The sequence below is a fragment of the Mytilus trossulus genome, chromosome 2, assembly GCF_036588685.1.
Source record: "Mytilus trossulus isolate FHL-02 chromosome 2, PNRI_Mtr1.1.1.hap1, whole genome shotgun sequence".
Taxonomy (NCBI): Eukaryota; Metazoa; Mollusca; class Bivalvia; order Mytilida; family Mytilidae; genus Mytilus; species Mytilus trossulus.
The window spans coordinates 54,604,978-54,627,040 of record NC_086374.1 but is presented as its reverse complement, the minus strand read 5'-3'; the positions used below and the strand labels follow the sequence as shown (position 1 = coordinate 54,627,040).

Genomic DNA, 22,063 nt, shown 5'->3' with positions numbered 1-22,063 from the left:
AATCCACAGTATTACTGCTTTACAAAACAGTATTATATATCAATGAGCCTAATCCATTGAAGCACTAGTTTTCAGAAACCTAATCTACAGTTGTTAAATAAGAAATTTGTGCTAGTGATAAATCTTTTACGCGTTTCAAAGTCTATTAAATTTATGTCTAAAATTCAGAAAACGAGTAAGGAGAGTCATACTTGACACTTGTAATCGATTAAAAATGCATTAGCTAGGAAATTGGTGGCCCTTTATTTACAGAGAAAAATATTTTGTAAAAATTTACAAAAAATTACCAAATTAATGAAAATTGTCAAAAATTGACTATAAAGGGCAAAAACTCCTGACCACTGTCATGACTGTGGTTGTGTTGACTTATTTGTAGATCTTACTTTGCTGTACATTATTGCTGTTTACAGTTTATCTCTAACTACAGTACCCTTCAAGAGTACCAACTCTCCCACACCCTACACCGAGGAAAATGTCTGAGCCACTCCGAAAAACTCCGATATTCCTCCCAAAATGTTGGGAGGAATTTGGGAGTAATCTCTCCCAAAATCAGGTAAATGTTTATTGTGATAACGAGCTCACTCTCTACACCGAGGAATTAATTGCCCTTATCCTACTTTGATCTATACCGGCACAAGACTGAATGGGTAATTGGATTACCTGACAGGTAAAGGTTGAAGTAATAAAGAATTATATTTCCGGTCTACTGTACCAGTTTAAGTGTCAAACAGGTGTATAATTTTAAATGTCTTTTATACGGTACTAATTAAATTTCATTTGTGGTAATAAAAACTAAAGTCAAAATATTTTCGTAATTTTTGTTAGCCCATCTATAAATATCTTAACCTTAATGTACTTGCTTTAAAAAAAAAAACGATTATAAAATATAGCAGAATATGTGAAAAACAAAATATTCTACTTCAAAGTTAAAGTCTTTATTTAAAAATTATAAGTCTAAAAGTTTTATATATGCAAGTAAAAAGGAAAATTTATTCACCATTCATTAGACAAAATAATTGCCCCGTAATAATTGTGTAAATCTACAGCATTTTCTTTTTACGATTATCTAATTGCTGGAATGAATAAAAGATTTAAAAGCAAAATGTTGTTGTTAGTTCTTTCAATTGTATTTAAGTTTTATAAAAAATGAAAACTACTTAATTTTGACCTCGATGTCTTCACCAGTAAATTAATATTTTATTTACGTAATGAGCATACTTGTGTAAAAATAACCGGAAACTTTTGCTAAATTAACCTGAGCAGTTAAATAAAATTACGTGTTTGAAAGTTTTGTATATTCAAGTAAAAAGGAAAATATTATTCACCATTCGTTATGCTTAACAATTACGGCATTTTTGTTTTACGATTTGTTGGCAGTACAGCAGAATAATAATACATTTCCGTTACAACAGGAATACTTCCAGCTGCATTAATTCGTCTTTGTTTAATATTAACTTTCGCCCAATGAATGTAAATTTGTGTATTTTCAACAGAAGATTTTAAAAACAATTATTTGCCGTGCGAAGACAATTCCACGATACACATCTCGGTTATCAACAGTTTGGGTTGAACTTGAACTTGACTTACTTAACAATGTTAAATGCTAAAAATAGTTAACATCAATGTTATCCACAGCACGAGTTTTTTAAAGGGCGGGAAAAAATATCGCGTACTAGTAAACTCAGGTGACCTTTCTGGCCGACAGTGGGAAAGTCCATTCAAAGTTTCTAAAGTTGCAGAACAACATTTTTGTGCAATCGTATTGAGGCTCCAGAAGGTCCTTTTACAATTGATTTATCGGGAAAATATAATTCTTATCCGAATAAACGTGAACACATTTTTAACTATTTGAATTTTAATGTTTTATCTTTCAAAATAGAAAGTACATTAGTTATATGTCCATGGTCAATAATATAGATTTACAGTTGGTGATGTATTAATTGAAATTATGATGGAAATTGTCCGGGGTGATTGATTGTATTCAAATGACAATAATCATGATAATACGATAAAGAAATGCCAAATTGTAGGCGGTTGGGAAATTTTGAAAATTAAATGATGACTGATTTAACTGGAATAGAATATTATGATGGGCAATTATGAGGTTTGATAAATTTTATTATTAATTAAAGGATTAGTGACCTATCGGATAGCGATAAGCGGATTACTTATCATCACAACTTTTAACATCTTTTGTAAACGTAAAATGATTGAACGTCATAAACTTGTCAAACACCGGTAGAATTATAGTACATTTATTATATAATTAATGTGAAAATATTTTTCACTTTCCAAATTCAAATGACGAAATTGATATAAATACTTTCGTCAATTTGAAAACCGTTCCATAAAATGCGAAAATGACGAGCACTATCAATATCACTTGAAATTATTTCCTTTGTCAACAGAGTTGTCATTTAACAGTTTCGGTTCGTAATTTGAATTATCCAAGTCTGTATAAATGTACCGAGGTGGTGAAACATCATATTTTACATTGCTCAATAAATTAAGTTTACTTGATGATCCGATGAATCGGGTTACCGAAAAAAACAACATGATTTATTAGCCAGTTGATTTTTTAATAATGAACAATTAATGCGCTGATATTGCTTATTGAATAAGTTATAAAATAAACTAATTGTGGCAAAATCGTCCTTGCTGAAAGAACACAATGTATGACCTGACCGGACTGTAATAGAAACACAAAATAACAATTTTCTTCATACATTTTCGTATGTACGTTCTATTTTAAAGATAACGGCATAAGACACAAATATAAAAGATAATAATTATCTTATTCTAAATGATATTGTCACATCTTTATCTGTCAAAGAAAGGAAAACATTTGTTCAATTTATAATACCGTGATTTTAAAGCACACCTGTGCAACCAAGATCGATTAAATGTTCAAAGGTAAATTATCTGGGTAATCCAATAATGTTGTCACGCGTCGTTAATTTGAAGTACATCCGATGGGCAATAAACCAATTAACAGCCACGCGGTGTTGGGAGAGAATCTTTGGAGGATTTTAGGAGTGAAATCCGCGGTACTCGGTGTGATTCCGAGAAACACGGAAATCGGAGAAAAAAGTTATTGAATCGATATTTTTGAAGAGTACTGTATAATAATATTCAAGATTATAACCAAAACGGCTAAATTTCCTTAAAATTACCAATTCAGGGGTAGCAACTCAACAATCGGTTGTCCAATTCATCTGAAACTTTCAGGGCAGATAGATCTTGACTTGATAAACATTTTTTTAAAGCTTTTCTGTAAATGCTTTGGTTTAAGTTTTATAACCCCATGTTCTATTTTTAGCCATGGCGGCAATCTTGGTTTTCTTTTTAAACTAGATACGCTAATGATGATTGTGGCCAAGTTTGGTTAAATTTGGCCCAGTAGTTTGAGAGGATTTTTGTAAAAGTTAACGACGACAACAATTGACGTCACCTTTGGGCCAGGTGAGCTAAAAATAAAAAAAATAAATATGTGAACATGAATTTGACAACGATGCCCTTTAATAAACTGAAATTCATTAATAGTTGTGACTGATTTGAATAGGTTCAAGAGCTATGTAGCCTTAACACTATTTTTATTTATAGGCTTAATAATTTTGGTAGAATGTGATGAATATTTACCCTTTTTAGGTGATTTTCTAGGAACTCTAGCATCATACAATAACCAATCTCCCTTGGATACAGGTCTTTCTATCAAAATCTGGTCAGGAAAAGAATTACATAACTCTATAACACTCATGTACCCTAGGTCTTTAAAATTGAGGAGTTTACTGTATTTCATCTGAAATGAAAAATATTAAAATTAATATTGATACACATATACCAATTACAAGACAAATGTCGATAAACCAAAGTAACGTATAACATCAAGTGATAGATAACAAACAAGAATGTGTCCATAGTACATGGATGCCCCACTCACACTATCATTTTACATGTTCACTGGACCATGAAATTGGGGTCAATACTTTAATTTGGCATTAAAATTAGAAAGATCATATCATAGTTAACATGTGTACTAAGTTTCAAGTTGATTGGACTTCAACTTCATCAAAAACTACCTTGACCAAAAACTTTAACCTGAGCTTCACACTATCTTTTCCTTTGTTCAGTGGACCATGAAATTGGGGTCAATTTTTAATTTGACATTAAAATTAGAAAGATCATATCATAGGGAACATGTGTACTAAGTTTCAAATTGATTGGACTTCAACTTCATCAAAAACTACCTCGACCAAAAACTTTAACCTGAAGCGGAACGAACAAACAGACAAACAGAGGCACATACCAGAAAACATAATGCCCCTCTACTATTGTAGGTGGGGCATCAAAATACTATTTAGGTAGATGCCAGATGCTATCTTTACATTGGTACAGTTGTTAGATGCAAGCTGGTTTGTTCATTACTGAAGACCTTCAAACAACTGTTAAGACGAAGAACAGCAATAAATGTGTAATTCCTCCTAATAAATTGTGATACTTTAGATTCCTTATTATATGTAGACTACCATTTGTTCATCATGTTCATGGACTTCATGGGTAAGTTGATTGATGCATTTAAAATGTTCAATTTTATTTTTAATTTACAGGGCTGAATGTTGACTTTAGAAACATGAAAATACAATTTTTCCTCAATCCATGAACATGATGAAAATCAAGAATCCACAGTATTTTCTTTTGCAAGGAGTTTTATCAAATTTGACATCCATCTTGAAGTTATCACCACATCAACTTATCAACTTAGACAATCATCAAGCTCTATGGTTCTGGGTTTAAGTTTTTAATTATTTTTTTATTTTTTTCAATCTTATTTGATCATTTCCTATAACATGTATAAACAAATGATAAATGTTTAGGCTATCTTTCCCAAATAACCACCCTAAAAATGAAGAGGACTCAAAAAAGTGTAAGGCTGTGTTGGAAACACTGCATTATACAAACCTTGTATAAGAATGGTAACTGACTAGCCCATATCCCCTCTGTTTTTTCAGCAAGCAACTGAAAGCATACAAAGTTCAGTAAAATTTTCATAACTAGACATACATGTATATAAACACAATAATATTTAGCATGGTAATATAACAGATAACTTATAGTTGATTATTTTATTATCTGAACTGAATATATCCTTTTATTTATCATTTATTTCATATCAATTTGTAATTTCAACCTAAATATTTACATAATTTTGGTATGGGCAAGGTAAGCTAAAAAGAGAAACATTAACCAAACTGAGGCCAATTGAAAGCCTACAATCTGTCTGACCAAATAATTGGCAGTTTTGAGGTAATGTATGGAACGCCATGACTGTCTTCTGATGTTGATTGCTTAATATGTTAGGTGCTTTATCCATTATGTTCAGTAGTATGTATATTATGTTCAGTAGATATCCTATTATGTTCAGTAGTTATTACATTATGTTAAGTAGTTTTTACATTATATTCGGTGCTTTGGTTATTATGTTCAGTAGTTTCATTATTATATGCAGTGGTATTTGAATTATGTTCGGTACTTCTGACGTTATGTTCAGTACAGTTCTCATTATGTTCAGTACATTCGACATTATGTTCAGTAGATTCAATATTATTTGCAGTACATTATGTAATATCTTCAGTAGTCCCGGTTTCTTTATATTCAGTAGATTATTCATTATGTTCAGTAAAAGCATCGATATCATATTCGGTTCGGTCAACTTTATGTTCAGTGGTTGTATACATTATGATGATGTAGTAAAAGTCGGGAAGTCAATAACGGAAATTGTCGGAAAAAACCGAACGCGGATACTTTTGACGGACGTTTTATTCATGAACACCTTTAAGTGATTGAATGAAAATGGAAGAAATGGAAGCAGTTTTGAATCGGTGTGGTTTACGTTCCCAAGTTGGAATTTTTCACCAGGAAAAAATAACACCTGACTTAATTTGCAAGTTGTCGCTTCAAGATTTCGCATATTTAGGTATGAACGACAGGAGAAAAATAATGGAATTAAGAATTGCGTGTGTTCATTTTAGCAGCAATATTTTGACTAAGAGTAATAACAAGTTTTTTATTCCCAAAGAAGCACTGGAGTCCCTGCTTGAAATTGATTTAACTGTTATAGAAATTAGTGAGATGTTTAGTGTATCAGAGAGTACAATTTATAGAAATATGAAAATGTATAATTTGAGCAAACTTGAATTTTCTAACATTTCTGACGAGGATTTAGATGCTGTTGTTGCAAAACAGGTAGTGGAATTTCCTTGCTGTGGAGTGAGTCTATTAAAGCAGATATTAGCCCAACAAAACATTAAGGTTTGTACCATACATTCCAAAACCCCAGTCCTAAATTGAATATTTTTAAACACTAGTATGTTTCTGATCCATTTCCCGGCTTTACGATGTGGATATGATAATTACAGACATTTACAATAGATCTGAAAATCACGGTATCTGATCCGATCAACATTGATTTAGCCGAAATTGTTGACATTATTAATATATTCAAATCAAATAAAGATCTGGTGTATACAAATATTACTAGCCATAGTATGCTTAAAATATATTCTGAGAGAAGCAAGATTGCTTCATTAATCAAAAACTGATTGACTTAAATGTGATTGTTGGACTATCAATGCATTTGAATGGGGACATGTATAGTTGGAACACCCTCTCCTTTTTTGACCTTGGTTAGGACCCCCTTTATAAAATGGCTGGATCCGCCCCTGATCCTTTTTTGACAATTTCAGATCAGAATTTTCGTTTCTTTGGATAAGTTGTGATCTACAATTTCACATGACCTGAATAATTTCAGGTAGGGGGTTAAATTTAAAGTGCCCCTTCCCGTCGTATTTTGATAGTGAAATCAACCCCCGGGTAGACCTCTGTTTGCCGCCTGTGTGTGGGTCATACTACAACATAATTAAGATACGGAAAGTTCGGATCAGGTTGTTTCAAAAAATGCATAGATTTCGGAACACGTTACATCATATTTGAATATTTTTTTTTTTATACCAAATGGTCAATATTAATCATTCATGTGATTTGTTCTGGGATGTTTGCAAAATTTCAATGGAAGCAAATTCTAGGCATGGAAGAAAAACCATTAATCTTTTTTTCACATTTTTTTTTTTTTTTTTCTCTTTTAATTACCTAATAGTATATTAACCTTTCAAAGGTAGAATTCATAAGATAAAAATTTCCCTGTGGAACAAACCCCCAACCCCCTTTTTGTGCTCTCAATTTCCAACCCTCGTATTAAGCTTTTCCAATTTAATTGCAATTTTAAAAAAATGCTTTTTAACCGATCTATTCATGTACCGGATCGGCAACTTTATTTATTTAATCAGAAAATCTCTACAATGCCATAATAAACATGTTATTTGCTAGGAGTCCCCCTCCCCCCGAAAAGAAGAAAATAGCCTTGCTCCAAGATACTCAGTATTTTCTTGCATCACATGGAGCTTGAATTAGAATAAATACTAAGTATGAAAAGGTAACTACAATTCGAAACACAAAGTCCGAAGGTACATTGTTTTGATTTGGCAAAGGCTGCCGAGGTATTCCTCTCTTTGTTCAAAATATACATGAAATATTTGACACTCCCCTTTTCTGTTTAAGTAACACCCTTAGTTTCCTATCTCTAAGAAAATTCCGGTGAACCACCTATGGCACCCATTATCAGTTAACGATTTGATTTCTTTAAAATAGTTAATAAAATTAACGGTACCAATGTTCTTGCACCAGATGCGCATTTCGACAATACATGTCTCTTCAGTGATGCTCGTGGCCATAATATTTAAAATCCAGAGCTTATATAAAAGATGAAGAGCTATAATCCAAAAGGTCCAAAAAGTATAGCCAAATCCGTGAAAGGAATCAGAGCTTTGCATGAGGGAGATACATTCCTTAATTTATAATAATTTCTAATATTTGTAACAGCAAATTTTAATAACACAAAAAATCCGTATTTTCATGGCAGTACCGAAGTACTGGCCACTAGGCTGGTGATACCCTTGGGGACTAAAAGTCCACCAGCAGATGCATCGACCCAGTGGTAGTAATAAAATTAACGGTACCAGTATGACCTATATGTACGTGTCGCTTAAAGCACGGCCATATACCAAATGGTCAATGTAAAAACAAAGATTTGGTATGAATGCAATGAGACAACTCTCCACACTGAGTGACCAAAATGACACAGAAATTAACAACTATAGGTCACCTTACGGCCTTCAACAATGAGCACAACCCATACTGCAATTCATCTATAAAACAATTAAAACGAATGAACTAAGGCCTTATTAGTAATAAAAAAATTAAATGAAAAACAAATATGTAACACATCAAAAAACGACAACCAATGAATTGCAGGCTCCTGATTTGAGACTGACACATTATCATATATTTAGAATATACGACACGGTTAGACATGTTAGCGCGGGAATCTCATCCCTCCCCAACACATGAGACAGTGATGTAAAAGTTCAACACAAGTAAGAACGTAATAACGAACTATAATCAAATTACTGAAGTACTGAACATCGGATAACCGCAAGTTCTTGAGGATGGTCCGAAAAGCACTTGTTTCAGAAAAAAAAATCACATCTATAAACCCGAAAGTGAGGTAAATGTACAGATATGATTATTTATGGGACAAGTTCGTGCATGGATGATGAATTAATGACAGGAAATTTAACCTCACCACAATGATTATTAATATGAAGTGATACAAATCAGTATACTGGTTGATTGTTATTAATTGCACCTTATATAAGAATGCTAAATTTTGATTGGTTGATAGCCTGTGTATTTTTGCATATTCTTATATTTTTTCCTCATTTCAAAAGAATTTTAACGTTTTTCACCACTGCTGTTGAATTTGCGGCAAATAACATTTTATAGACAACGTGGTTAAGCCCTATTGATTGAGTTAAACCGAAAACCTTTAAAAAGAAAATCTCAGATATAAAGTGGGGAAAAAGACGTCTATACAAATGTACGATTTAAAGATGGAATAACAATGACTTTCACACTTAGATACCTTGAGGTTACAAAAAGCACTAACGCGTATGTAAGTTCATGTAGTAATTCCCGCGGGACTACGATTTCTCTATTATATACAAACAGTTTCAATAAAAACTCATTCGGTGTAAATAAACAGATACCTAGCGGCTTGGGAAATTTCACAGTCCCTCGACTGGAATTTTTCACAAATACCCCTCCATAGCATGATAGATCTGTTCTATATTACATTAATCATGTTAATACTTGTATATATCATTTTCATGCATTTGTATATCATTTTATTCTACTATATTAATTATAGTGAAGTGTAAGAACATGGTGGATCATACTCTTCTGTAATATTTTGATTTCTTTTCTAATAGCATGAATTTGAGAAGGCATTCGTATTTTCCCGCTTAAAAATGTTTTATCATCCATGCAGAGTTATCGATCCTTTTTTGGCTAACGTTCTTGAGATTTTCTTCCACATTCGTGTACATATATACATTAATGATTTTTTATTTATATGTATATAGACAACAAAACATTTTATATCATTAATTTACTAGAACACATCCGCGAATAACTTGAGGTATAACTTATAAGATTATTTTAATAATCAATTCTAGATTCAAAGATACAGACTCAGAGACAGCATGTACCGTGTAGACAGAAAAGGTATTCTAGAAAGAAAAAAGGGACGGTTACATAGGAGAACCTACAGTGTGCAATCTCCAAATACTTTGTGGCATGTAGACACGAACCACAAGCTTATACGATGGAATATGATAATAGCTGGTGGTATCGATGGATTCAGTCGTTTGATTACTTTTCTTGAGTGTGTTGATAATAACAAAGCAGAGACTTTATTAAATTGCTTTGTGAGAGGCGTTAGTACATATGGACTTCCATCCAGAGTCCGTTCAGATATGGGTAGAGAGAACACTTTAATTGCAGATTACATGATAAAAAACAGAGGTTCAGGAAGAGGTAGCATGATAACTGGAAAAAGTGTTCATAACCAGCGCATAGAGCGTCTCTGGCGAGATGTTTATGCTGGAGTTTTGTCATACTATTATGATTTATTTTATTATATGGAAGACATCGGAGTATTAGATCCTTTAGATGAACTTAATATGTATGCACTGCACCATGTGTATTTGCACAAAGTAAATGAAAAACTTGGAATTTGGAAAACTGCTTGGGCGAACCATCGTATCAGAACTGTCCGTAAAACACCTATGCAGATGTTTACCACAAGTGTGATGAACAACACTGTTGATGAATCACCGCCCCTACCTGACAGTAATGAATTAGTAACTGACGATAACCCCGATGAACAAGAAAATGGCCAGGGTACACAAGGGGTAAAATTGTTGTCTTCTTCAGTTTCTGTACCCAACGATAAACTTCAAACATTACGCCAGAACTGTCCATTAAACTGGAGGTCACACGATCATGGTATTGATGTATATCTGAAGGCGTTTGCAATCATAAAGTCGTAATTATGAATTGTAAACTATTATATTTGCTGTATCAAATTAAATGACTCATCGATGATCCATTTAAAGGTCTTAAGAGCACAAAATAAAATGGTGGATTGCCAGAGCTGTGTTTTAAGACCTCTTTTAATCTGGTTGGAAAGGACTATGTCAAAATTACAATAATTATAAGCATACTACTCTGTATTTAGAAACATAAAATTAAGCAAAAGACCAATTATAATCAATACTTGTAAATCTTATTTCTTCCAGGTTGAATAATGATATAAAATTAAAACTGTTTCAATACCAGAAGAACAAGTAAGTGTTTTGCCTACTTCAAGCCATAAAATGTGCTTGTAAAAGCGTAGTCATAGGTTTCGAACAATTCTGCATCCTCTGGTAATCCAGTATTGTAAGATGGCCTAGGAAGTCCCAAACTACTAATACACGTGTTCGCTGTTGGTAAAAATGTTGTCTCCACTTCATAGAAGGTAATAGAAGGATGGATTTTAAAACCCAAAACAGGCTCCTCGGTCGCTCCAGTGACAAACTGTAGAACACTTTCCAGGAGTACAGCACTTCTTCGTCCACCTTAAATGAGACAATTAGACAATTATAATTTAAAAACACAAACAAACACCAAGAAACAAGCCTATTTCAAATATAATATACACGTATTGTATAATATCTTACTGAAAACTTAACCTGGACATTTAAGATATATTGTTTGGTGTAAATGCTCTCTGAGATCTATACAGTACGGTATGGAAAATATTACAATGTCACTTCCACCACTGGGTTATAATACATCTGACACTGACTTGAAATCACAGGGAGATAAAAATAAGGATCGATATATTATACTAGAACTACGTGTACCATAAATTACAATTCAAAATTATCGAGCTTTACACAAAATCTCTAACCATGTATTGTAATATAGCAGAGAAAAAAGTGAGAGAGAACAACTGTTCAAGAGATGCAAAATATATTATATAAGTACTTGGTTTAGTCTACATTGTACTCACTTCCAACTTCTCTTAGATATCTCACAAAGGCTCCATATACCAGCTTTTCAAAAGAATAGGCATTACTGCCTTCTTCACTAAACTGGGCTTTCAACACATGTAGAATCCCTCTCATGGTTAATGCAGGCGTGTTGTTTTGAAATAAAAACACTAGACTCGGTAATGCCTTGCAAATCTATCAATAAACAAAAGTAAAGGGTAGTCATTAGATATAAGAAGTTAGTATGGACAACTCCTTGATAGAGTTATTGCCCTTGAAAGGTGAAAAATTATGACCTTTTTTAAAACTCTGATACATGTAGATAGAAAGAAACTTCCGATAGCATATATTATCCTTATGATAAAGTGTGCTTTGGGTCAAACTTGTTGGACAACTCCTTGTAAGAGTAATTACCCTTGAAAGGCAAGCAAATAATGTTTTTATCAGTTTTTTCTAAACGCTTTCAGATATTGCCCTGATTTTTCGCATGTGAGTTAACAATGATGAGATACAGATTAAGTTTAAGTTATGTTCTGCATTGCTAATCGTTGCCGACATTACGGGCTTTGAACTTTGATAACTTGTTGAAATCACAGTTATACGGATTTTTTTTTCCCCCAAACGCTTTCAGATATAAAGCTGAGTTTTAATATGTTAGACTACCATCATGTTTGTGTCTACCTGTGTTATTGAAATCGCAAATTTTTCAACTTTTTGAGACGGGGTCATTCGTGCCATTTCGACACATTTTGTTTAAACAATAAAAGACAGATAGAAACTTTCACTTGATTAAATGATGAAAATAATGAAGATCCAAAAATTTAAATTTATTACCGGTAATGTAACTGAATCAATCATCCGTGAATACAAGTTGTTGTAAAAGCAAACTGATACATGTTTCATATCTTCAAAATGCATCTGAATGTCTGAACAAATGAGTTAGTTTTCATTTAATAAATTACGCGTTTTTACATTTTAGAATACACATCTTATTTATTTCATAATCACGAAACACTTGCACTTATTTTCTGAAATATGACAGTAAAACTACTAGTATAAGTGAAAATTCCAACTTACAGTATAAAATCCTAAAGCATCCATTCCTTGTCGTAGATTTGTAATACATATTGAGTTACTGTCAGTATTGTTGAACAATTCATCCACAACAGCAGATTCAAGAAAAGTTGGCAGTTTTCCATTTTGAAGTGAACTTAATGCTTGAAAAGGAAAAGATAAAAAAAAACATTTACAGCAGATTTCATTGAGTATGTAGACAAAGGTAGTATCTTTAGTTAGCTTGCTTGTTAGCTGAACCGTGAACTCATTATCAGGTCAGGTATACTACCATTCTTTCGAAGTAGCCTAGTCCAACAGATAGGTAGATTGGTTATCTGCCGGACTAGTCTACTCTTAAAGGAGGGTTGTTTACCTGACAGAACAATGACTTCACGGTTCAGCTAACAAGCAAGCTAACCAACGATATTATAGTCCAGTCTATCTAGCATAATTTTGACCCTAACCTAAAAGTAATTGCAACAGAAGATTTAAAAGTTTAAATCTTTAGCATTATACCCCAAATATACACAGAAAAAAGTCCCATAAAATCTAACTTGAGGAAGACTAAAAAAATCACCATTTAAAATTCCTATGTAGATTTGTATTGTAAAGGGAGATAACTCTTGCAAAAAAGGCAGAAATATCAATAAAAATTGATACAAAATTATAACTTTACCTCTTCTATCCATCAGAATGTATTGATTTTTGATTTTTAGTGGTCTTTACAGTATAATAAACAACTCTTAATGTGTTTTCATATATTTTATCAAGCTATAATCTAGATTTCGTTATTCATTAGTTGACCATTTATTGAATTTTTCAACATGTCAAGGTAAAGAATCTCAAATTTAATAAAAATAATTAAGCATGTATTCTCCTTTTTGTGGTTTAAAGTTTCTTTAGATAAGAAAGTTGCTGAAATAATATAATATACAGATATAAACATTACCAAATTTTCACATTATTTTTTCAAAATGGTTACAAAGCTTCAAATTTGCAAATTCTTTAATGAAAAATGCATGAAAAAAATAAAACTACCCATTCCATTTTGGTTTTGTACATTTCATGAGCAGAAGATTATATATTTCAGTCAAATACAAACTTATAACCCCATCAAAGTATCATACTGTACATACATTTCAAGAAAAACAACCAAAAACTGACCAAAAAAGACTCATTTTTGTAAGAGTTATCTCCCCTTCCAATGTTAATTTCCATAGGAAATTAAAAGTGCTGATTTTGAGTTTTCCTCAAGTTAGATTTTATGGGACTTTTTTCTGTGTATATAAAGGGCATAATGCTATAGATTAGAACTAAAACATTTTCTGTTGCAATTAGTTTGAGGTTAAATCTTAGTTTGACTGGACTATTAGTAATATCTTTGGATACACACTAAATGAAATCTGCTGTAACTTTACAACAAAGTACACTGTCTGGTTTTTATTTGATTGCGCCTGTTTCGCTTACTACGGACATGGTCACGTAAAAGTAAAATACAAAGATTAAATAATGAAACACAATATCATGTACCAACATCAACATAATTAGTACAGTGTTTTCATCATTTTTGCTGATTTTATAAAAATAACCTAAAATGCAATTGCTTCAAATTATCCACTTTGGCGGGTTAAAACTTAAAAAGTCTTATCATAAATTGCAAAACTTTTATTTGTAAAAAAAATGCAACTTTAATTTCTAAAGTTAAAATCTTATAAAGACATGGTCCTGTTAAGAATTGCTCTTCTTGTGGTTAAAGTTATAAAATTAATGAAGTTCATGTATGGATCAAACAAAACCGAAAATTGTTTATGACAGTCACGTTTGTTTTCGTATTGGTACACAACTTGAAATTGTTACAAACGGATTAACGGATTACGCTTACCAAATATTTTCCCAACAAATAGGTATTGATCTGCCAATAAATCTCTGAGCCCATTGTCGAAATACTTCTCCTTTATTGCTAGCATCAGTAGTCTGAAGAATTCTTTTCTGGGGCCTCCATAATCTAAAGCCACCTATTTTTTGAAAACATAAAAAATTTTATATGAAAGATTCATATTGAATATTTTCAAATTTGCCCTGAACAGGAGGTGCACATTTTCAATGTCTTCAGGACCACTTGGCACTGTTGAAAATTTCGGGAACTCCATGCTTAATGTCTTCGACGTGCAGGTACTCATGTATAATCATTTTGTGAACATTGGCTACATTTCTACTTAAATGTAAAAATACATAGATGCGAAACTATGGAGTTTCCGATTTTCCAAATTAGGTTTATTTAACGTGACTGGTGAATGGATGTTTATCAGAAAAATTGGTTCACCTTCTCTAAGTTGAGTTTTTATCAAACTTATATACACAATGCTTATATTATTTCTGCAAAACACAAATTACAGATATATTGTATATATATAGTTTTTAAGATATCTTATAAATAAAATTATATGACATATCCTATAACCAAATATTAATAAGATATCTCATAAATCACTTAGGATATCTTATAAAGTTTCCATATAAGATATCTTATAAACAAGAGGCCTCGGTGGTCGAATGGTCTATTTTAAAAGTAGTTACTATGTAATCACTAGCCAGTCAACACTGAGGTTGTGAGTTCGAACCTCGCTCGTGCGGGTACAGTCGACTCCAATCTTAATTGACTTGGAATGTCAGTTTTCCTATCGTAGGACGGTGGGTTATTTCCGGGCACTCCGGCTTCCTCGACCTCTACCATTAGAAACTGGACGCTACGAAATCTCTCAAATGCATTGCTTAAAACTGGCGTTAAAACACCACAAAATCAAATTGAATTAAATCTTATAAACTACATAAGATAACACCCATTTTTTGGTGGGATTGGTGTTGCTTAGTCTTTAGTTTTCTATGTTGTGTCTGGTGTACTATTTTTTGTCTGTTGGCTTTTTTTTAGCCATGGGGATGTCATATTTTTTCGATTTATGAGCTTGACTGTCCCTTTAGTATTTTCCTACTGAGAAATATCAAGTGAAGCTTACTTCATTGTAAAACTGCACCTCCAGTGTTAATCTCAAATCTGAGATTGATCCGATTTCATCAATAGAAGTCTGGAGAAGGCTAAATCTGTCTATCAGAATGAAATTTGTGTCCCCTTCAGCACACTGGGTTACATCCTCTATCTCGAGGGCTCTCCCTATGACCATTTCCTCTTGATATTTTCTTAGTATTTCTACAGGATCAACAATAGCATTGGTTTTGCAAAACTTTATTATTTTTTCCACTATTTGTGCAAATGGTTGCTCTGTTGAAACTGTATTGAAACTTGATGATTCTGAAAATAGAATAATCTAAAAAAATACATGACAATCAAATTTTGAGCATAAGCGGGAATCTAAATCACTCTTCGAGACATTAAGGGGTTGGGAGACGGAGAACCATGAGGAACAACCCACAAGCCTGAATCATATGTCATGAAATTTATTTTTTTAATACCAAATAAAACTACGAAAATTAAAAAAAAATGCACAAGAATCATTAAGTGTTTCCACTGGCGCATGATTAGGCTGCTTATTTATTTTTCTGATAAATATTTCCTCCCTAATGAAGCCTTTTGACGCATGTGTAGTGCCTTAGTTGAAACGTCTTGCCTACGAAAAAAACTTTATAAGATGTGTATTTAATATAAAAAGAATATTCATCAGATGAAATATTCTTTTCTGCAATGCATAAATACTTTAAACCTGATGACTTTTTTTTCTTATTGAAAAAATTCTATGCGAATTAAGTATGTAAAAAAAAATCCACGGGGTAAGATGTTTGACATGTAAATTTGTATGACGTAAGCTAATGATCTTCATAAAACGTTGCAAGAATTTTCTTCCATAAACAATTTCTTACTTTCAGATGTTTTGATAAATCCAATGAATCACAGTCATCAGACATTCTATCAATTGAATAATAACGATCCATAAAATATAAAAGTCGAAGTGTTCCACTATTATATTATAAGGTGCCTAGGGCGTCTTGATTAGAATTGAAAGAATATTTTATAACTTGTCAAAATGAAGTTTTTATCATGCTTTTTCCAAAAATATATTAAAAAGTATGGGTCACGGACCTTTTTGTCACGCTACAGGTTGTCAGATTTTGTATCGATTATGCATGGAAAATAAATTTTGTGTTATAAAAAGAAAACGTCCTTTCAGAACTTTAATATAACATGTGAGAAGATTGCTCTTATAACATACTTTCAGATAAAAAAAAAAAAGAAGAAAAAATGGGTCACATAACTTGTTTTCTTGCTACATTTCAAAATAGGTAAATTCATAATTTTCTATTATAAAAAATACTTTATCTGAGTTATCTCTCCTTATTTGGCATAGTTGAAATAAAAATCTAATCAAACACACAAAGAAGGAGTTTTTAAGAAATTACAGCTGTAATTATGATGAAACACACAAATTTCTATATTGATATTAAACATCTTTTATATAAATTACATATAACTCTCAAAATTTTCACATTTCATTAAATATGTAGACCAAAGTTATCTGCTTCTTCAAAATCCAAGATGGAGGAAGACACCGGAGCTACCTTAGCCGAAGGGGCTTGTTTAGTGGGGGTCAACCGAGGTTTTACGAAAAGTGATAAAAAAAAACCCGAGGTTTTACTGTCAATGACTATCTCTATTGTATATAAAATAAAAAAAAACATGACTATGCGGTATGGGCTTTGCTCATTGTTGAAGGTCGTGCGGTGACCTATAGCTGTTAATGCCTTTATCATTTTGGTCTCTTGTGGACAGTTGTCTCATTGGCAATCATACCACATCTTCTTTTTTATAATATCTACTATCCATACACGTACGAAAAATCACTGAAACAAGTGCCTGTGACATTAACACTGTTTTGATGAGAATGGTAATTATGTTATTCATAACTTCCATTGAAGTGATTATTTTAGTACCTGTCTCAGTTGAAATATGCGGCTCCTCGTTTCTTGTCCCAACACCAAGAGAAACTCCTAACGGAGGAATAGCGTCTTCTGGCTCATCTATTTCAATCTGCGACTCCTCGTTTCTTGCCCCAATATCAAGTGAAACACCTACCGAAAGATTGGTGTCTTCTGGCTCTTCTATATCAATCAGCGGTTGAGGTGAAGGAGGGTCAATGTCAGGCAACTCAAAATTTCGGTACATCCTGCATGACTTGATATGATCTCGTAACTCACGAAGGTTTACGTTTTGTTTGCAGAACGTACATGTCTCCTTTTGAATGGTTTCTACCTCTTCGTGCAATGGTGAAGTTTCTAGGTCTTTCTGAACTGGTCTCAAGTATATTTTAGCCTGCGACCCTATATTGTTTCTTAGTTCAACTGGACACCAATTGCAGTCTATGACTTGAAGATCTCTACAGTTTTGACCGCATCTAAGAAATTCAAAGCCTCCTGATCCTTTAAGTTTTGGGTATATATCTTCTATTGCATTAAACAACTGTTCAGCAGTGAAGTTAAGATTGGCAGTAATCCGTTTTAAACCTAAACCGCATCGGAAAAGAATCGTTTTTTCTGTTCCTTTTGGTATTTTTGACTGTTTTCTGTTTGAGAGACACACAAACGTTCCTGTCCATGTTTTCTGTTTTGTTTGCTTGCTTCTACTTCTGTTTCTACTTGAGGAAGTTCCATCTCTTCTAAAAAGCATTGATCTTTCATTTACTATGGTCGATAAACTCCTTTCTTGGTGTTCTACAACAAGTAATTATATTATTGTTACATTTACAGCTTTATTTCGATTCTGAGAATAGGTAACTATGACCAAAAATTTACTTGGGTACAAGAAAACGATCATTTATCCTGACCTTTCATGAACCTTAAAAAATCTGAAATACCAATAATTGGCATTTCTATAAACGCGAAATTTTCAATTGACATTTATCCGTTTCAGATCCGTTCATCGTCCGTTTTATCCGTTAAACGTCCGGTAGACGTCCGTTGGTGAATTTAACTTCCAGACCTCCAACGGATGTATAAAGGACACGTAACGGATACAAAACGGAAACGAAACGGACGAGTACCATGTACAAAACCGACGCTTAACGGAGTTCAACGGACATTTTATCCGTTGAACGTCCGTTCAAAGTTTTGAGCATGCTCAAAATGTTCAGTCCAGACACTGCCCTTTGGCGGCATTTGCCTGTGGTTTAACGGATGTTGAACGAATGTGAAATGGACTTCTACCGGACGTATAACGGATAAAATGGATGATGAACGGATCTGAAACGGATAAATACCAATTGATTTTTTCGTGTCAGGACCGTCAATTATGGTCAGATTTCTTGAGGTTCATGATTTCTTACTATTCATAATCGATCTTGGAGTAAGGGCACGTCTTCACTATCATGCAGCTCTTATTCAGGCAAGACACTGCCCTTTGGTGGTATTTTGAAGAACAAACCAAAACCATGCTAGTTACACAGACACATTTTTATTATTTACAAGATTTACATGTATTATTATTGTCGCCTTTAATTTTTTTCAGGCTGCTGTAGAAGGGGATAATTTGTCTTAATTCGCTTAAATTTAGAGGGGGGGGTACAAAAGATTTTAAGTTTTCATGGGTAAGAGATGAGGAGCCGCAAACCATCCATCACCTTTAAACTGGCCGGTAAAAAATTAAAAAGTCTCTTGCGTAATTATTTTGTTATACATTTGAACGCTTTATATCAAAGGAGAAAAGGGGGAGGGTGAACACACAGTTGACTGTCTGAATAATCCGATTGATCGTACCCCCGGGTAAATTATCACGTTTTAAATGGTTAATAGCCGTCACGTGATGACCCCTTATGGATACTTTGGGTTCAGTAAATTTCATAGGGGCTTCATGACGTCACATCTGCTGTTTATGGTGACTTCATCTATAAATTGTGTTGTGTTTCAAGTTTTATTTGCTATTTATTCTTACTAATCAGGCTTTGGACAACTTCCGCTGTGAGAGTATCTTACAACCTTTTTGAAACGGTCAAACCTATTCTAACATATATAATAGTGAAATATGTTACACATATGGACACTTATATACAATTTTATAGAGCTAAACTCCGAGCTAACAAAAATAGCTGAACACCAGATGCTATTCATTTTATTGATAAAACTATTTTAGAACAAAAAACTAGCCACATTTTATTTAACAAGTACTGGGGACAAAAAGAAGCTAACAAACCTAGCTGTTAGAAATGAACTAAGACTAGAAACTTTCATAAAAAAAAACTATGATGTACCTATCTAGATTAAATAATGAAAATCTAAACTCGCTTTTAAATGAAGCCTTTAATTAACTTAAAATGTAGATACTAAGGGAACATACTTTTGGAATACTTTTGCAAAAAAATGTGTCACAAGATATAACATTGACATCCAACTTATTGAGGAAACTAAAACTTTAAAACAGACTAAAACGTTAAAAGTTTCAACCCCAATTAAAAAAAAAGTTATATTAACTATTTTCAAACTCTAATGGATGACAAAATAAATAACTTGAACGAAAATGATAAACACATCTATACAAATTTCTTAAATCTAATATAAATGACAAAATGAAACACTACCTATCGCACCCAAGTAAAGAAAAATGCTCGTGCAATATAAAATTCTACCCTGGACAATATTCCCCATTATTCCATATTGATAAAATATTAGTAGGTTTTTCTATATGAATGGGATTTTGAATAAAAAAGGATATTCACCGCGCAAAACGTCGCGTGCTTTTACGTGTATAATTTTGGTAAAAAAACCGTTTGGTGTACAATTGGTTTTGGTAAATATTTTCCATAACATTAATTTCTCTCGGAATATGGAATAAAACATTTACTGTCTTTTGTTTCGGTAAATATGTTGGCCTCAGTGAATATCAGTTTTTCAAAAGTCAATAAAACCACATATTTACCTCACCAAAAGACAGTAATTGTATAATATTCATGCAATAACCCTATATTATATCTATGATAATATTGTCTAGTTTTCAATATTTTTGTTTTGTCTAAATATGTATTTGCCATAACCTAAATTGTTTGTTTTGAAAATAATGAATTAATTGATTATTTTTCATCAAAACGCAGCAGAAGTACAGCGAACGATTTATTCTTTATACGGTTATCTACTGACCCTCTACGGACCATAGAGGGGCAATAAAACCCATAGGGTATTCGGACTTCGGCCTCACCCCCTATGGATTTTACTAACCCTCTATGGGTCCGTACTGGGGAGTGAGTAGCGAACCATATATAACTTATAAATGTTTGAGAACACTAATTCCCTTAAAATGATGTGCTATACGAGTCTTTTCAATTGATAAAGGTACCTTGGTCAGGCTGTAAGTTTGACTCTGGCACATCCAGATGCCGCATACTTTCTCTCAGACGTATGCGGTCACCTATTGTCTCGACCCCAAGCCTTTTAAGATCTTCATCCGTTAGAAAGTTAAAGCTATCATCTTCAACCTTTTCATCTAGGAATTTTTGATATAAAGTACCTAAATCTACTTTATATAGTGACACTCTTAATCTAGCAGACGACATTTTGTTGCATATCGGTGTCCAGGAAAAAAACGTCCGTCAAAAATATCCGCGTCCGTTTTTTTCCGACAATTTCCGTTATTGACTTCCCGACTTTTACTACATCATCATAATGTATACAACCACTGAACATAAAGTTGAACGAACCGAATATAATATCGATGCTTTTACTGAACATAATGAATAATCTACTGAATATAAAGAAACCGGGACTACTGAAGGTATTACATAATGTACTGCAAATAATATTGAATCTACTGAACATAATGTCGAATGTACTGAACATAATGAGAACTGTACTGAACATAACGTCAGAAGTACCGAACATAATTCAAATACCACTGCATATAAAAATGAAACTACTGAACATAATAACCAAAGCACCGAATATAATGTAAAAACTACTAAACATAATGTAATAACTACTGAACATAATAGGATATCTACTGAACATAATATACATACTACTGAACATAATGGATAAAGCACCTAACATATTCAGCAATCAACATCAGAAGACAGTCATGGCGTTCCATAGTAATGTTTATCAAACATTTTGTAAGATACTTTGTCTGGCCTATCTGACCATTGGAAATGTGTCCTACATGTCAGACATTGTGTCAGATGGTCATACAGATAATATGATCAATTTAAAAAATATATACAACTGACATCTCTTAATTCTGTCTGGAGTAGTTGTGTTCCATCATTAGGTTCTGTTTCAAGACAACATTCTGGATCTATTTCTGGTTCATTGGAATTATAACTGGATTCACTTTCTCTACCTACAGATGCTTGATCTCCACCGCTGGCGCTTCTCTTCATTCCTGTAATCATAAACAGTAACCATGGTAATAATTGTACCAGATAAACATGATAAATAACATCTATTTACTATATTAATCATGTGTACAGAAAATCATTAATACATTTACATGTCTTTATGTAAGGCAAACAACACAATCAAAAGCA

The 22,063-nt window shown here is 32.8% G+C and overlaps 2 protein-coding genes across 2 annotated transcripts in view; both read right to left on the bottom strand.

The window, feature by feature from the left end:
- The window catches only part of LOC134707590 (tudor domain-containing protein 5-like), a 71,355-nt gene that overhangs the window by 47,295 nt on the left and 1,997 nt on the right, over positions 1 to 22,063 (bottom strand). Inside the window, exons 3-5 of the mRNA XM_063567495.1 lie at positions 21,764 to 21,918; positions 4,960 to 5,016; positions 3,640 to 3,799 (exon numbers count right to left, since the gene is read on the bottom strand). Of these exons, the coding sequence (XP_063423565.1) occupies positions 3,640 to 3,799; positions 4,960 to 5,016; positions 21,764 to 21,918 (372 nt within the window). The remainder of the gene's footprint in view (positions 1 to 3,639; positions 3,800 to 4,959; positions 5,017 to 21,763; positions 21,919 to 22,063) is intronic.
- LOC134707591 (uncharacterized) lies at positions 10,560 to 21,109 on the bottom strand. Its single transcript, XM_063567496.1, has 7 exons — positions 20,878 to 21,109; positions 17,490 to 18,266; positions 15,563 to 15,855; positions 14,431 to 14,563; positions 12,570 to 12,709; positions 11,513 to 11,687; positions 10,560 to 11,075 (listed from the first exon to the last, which is right to left on the bottom strand). Exons 1-7 carry the CDS (start codon positions 21,092 to 21,094, stop codon positions 10,816 to 10,818), a joined length of 1,995 nt encoding a protein of 664 aa, XP_063423566.1. The 5' UTR covers positions 21,095 to 21,109; the 3' UTR covers positions 10,560 to 10,815.

What these genes read in the sequence shown, in the direction of transcription:
- LOC134707591 (XM_063567496.1), bottom strand. Translation starts at nt 21,094, where the DNA reads ATGTCGTCTGCTAGATTAAGAGTGTCACTATATAAAGTAGATTTAGGT. An exon ending in AGGTGCAGTTTTACAATGAA is followed by an intron (nt 14,564 to 15,562) that starts GTAAGCTTCACT and finishes TTCAAAAAATAG; the next exon opens with GTGGCTTTAGATTATGGAGG. An exon ending in ATTTGTTGGGAAAATATTTG is followed by an intron (nt 12,710 to 14,430) that starts GTAAGCGTAATC and finishes TTCCTTTTCAAG; the next exon opens with CATTAAGTTCACTTCAAAAT.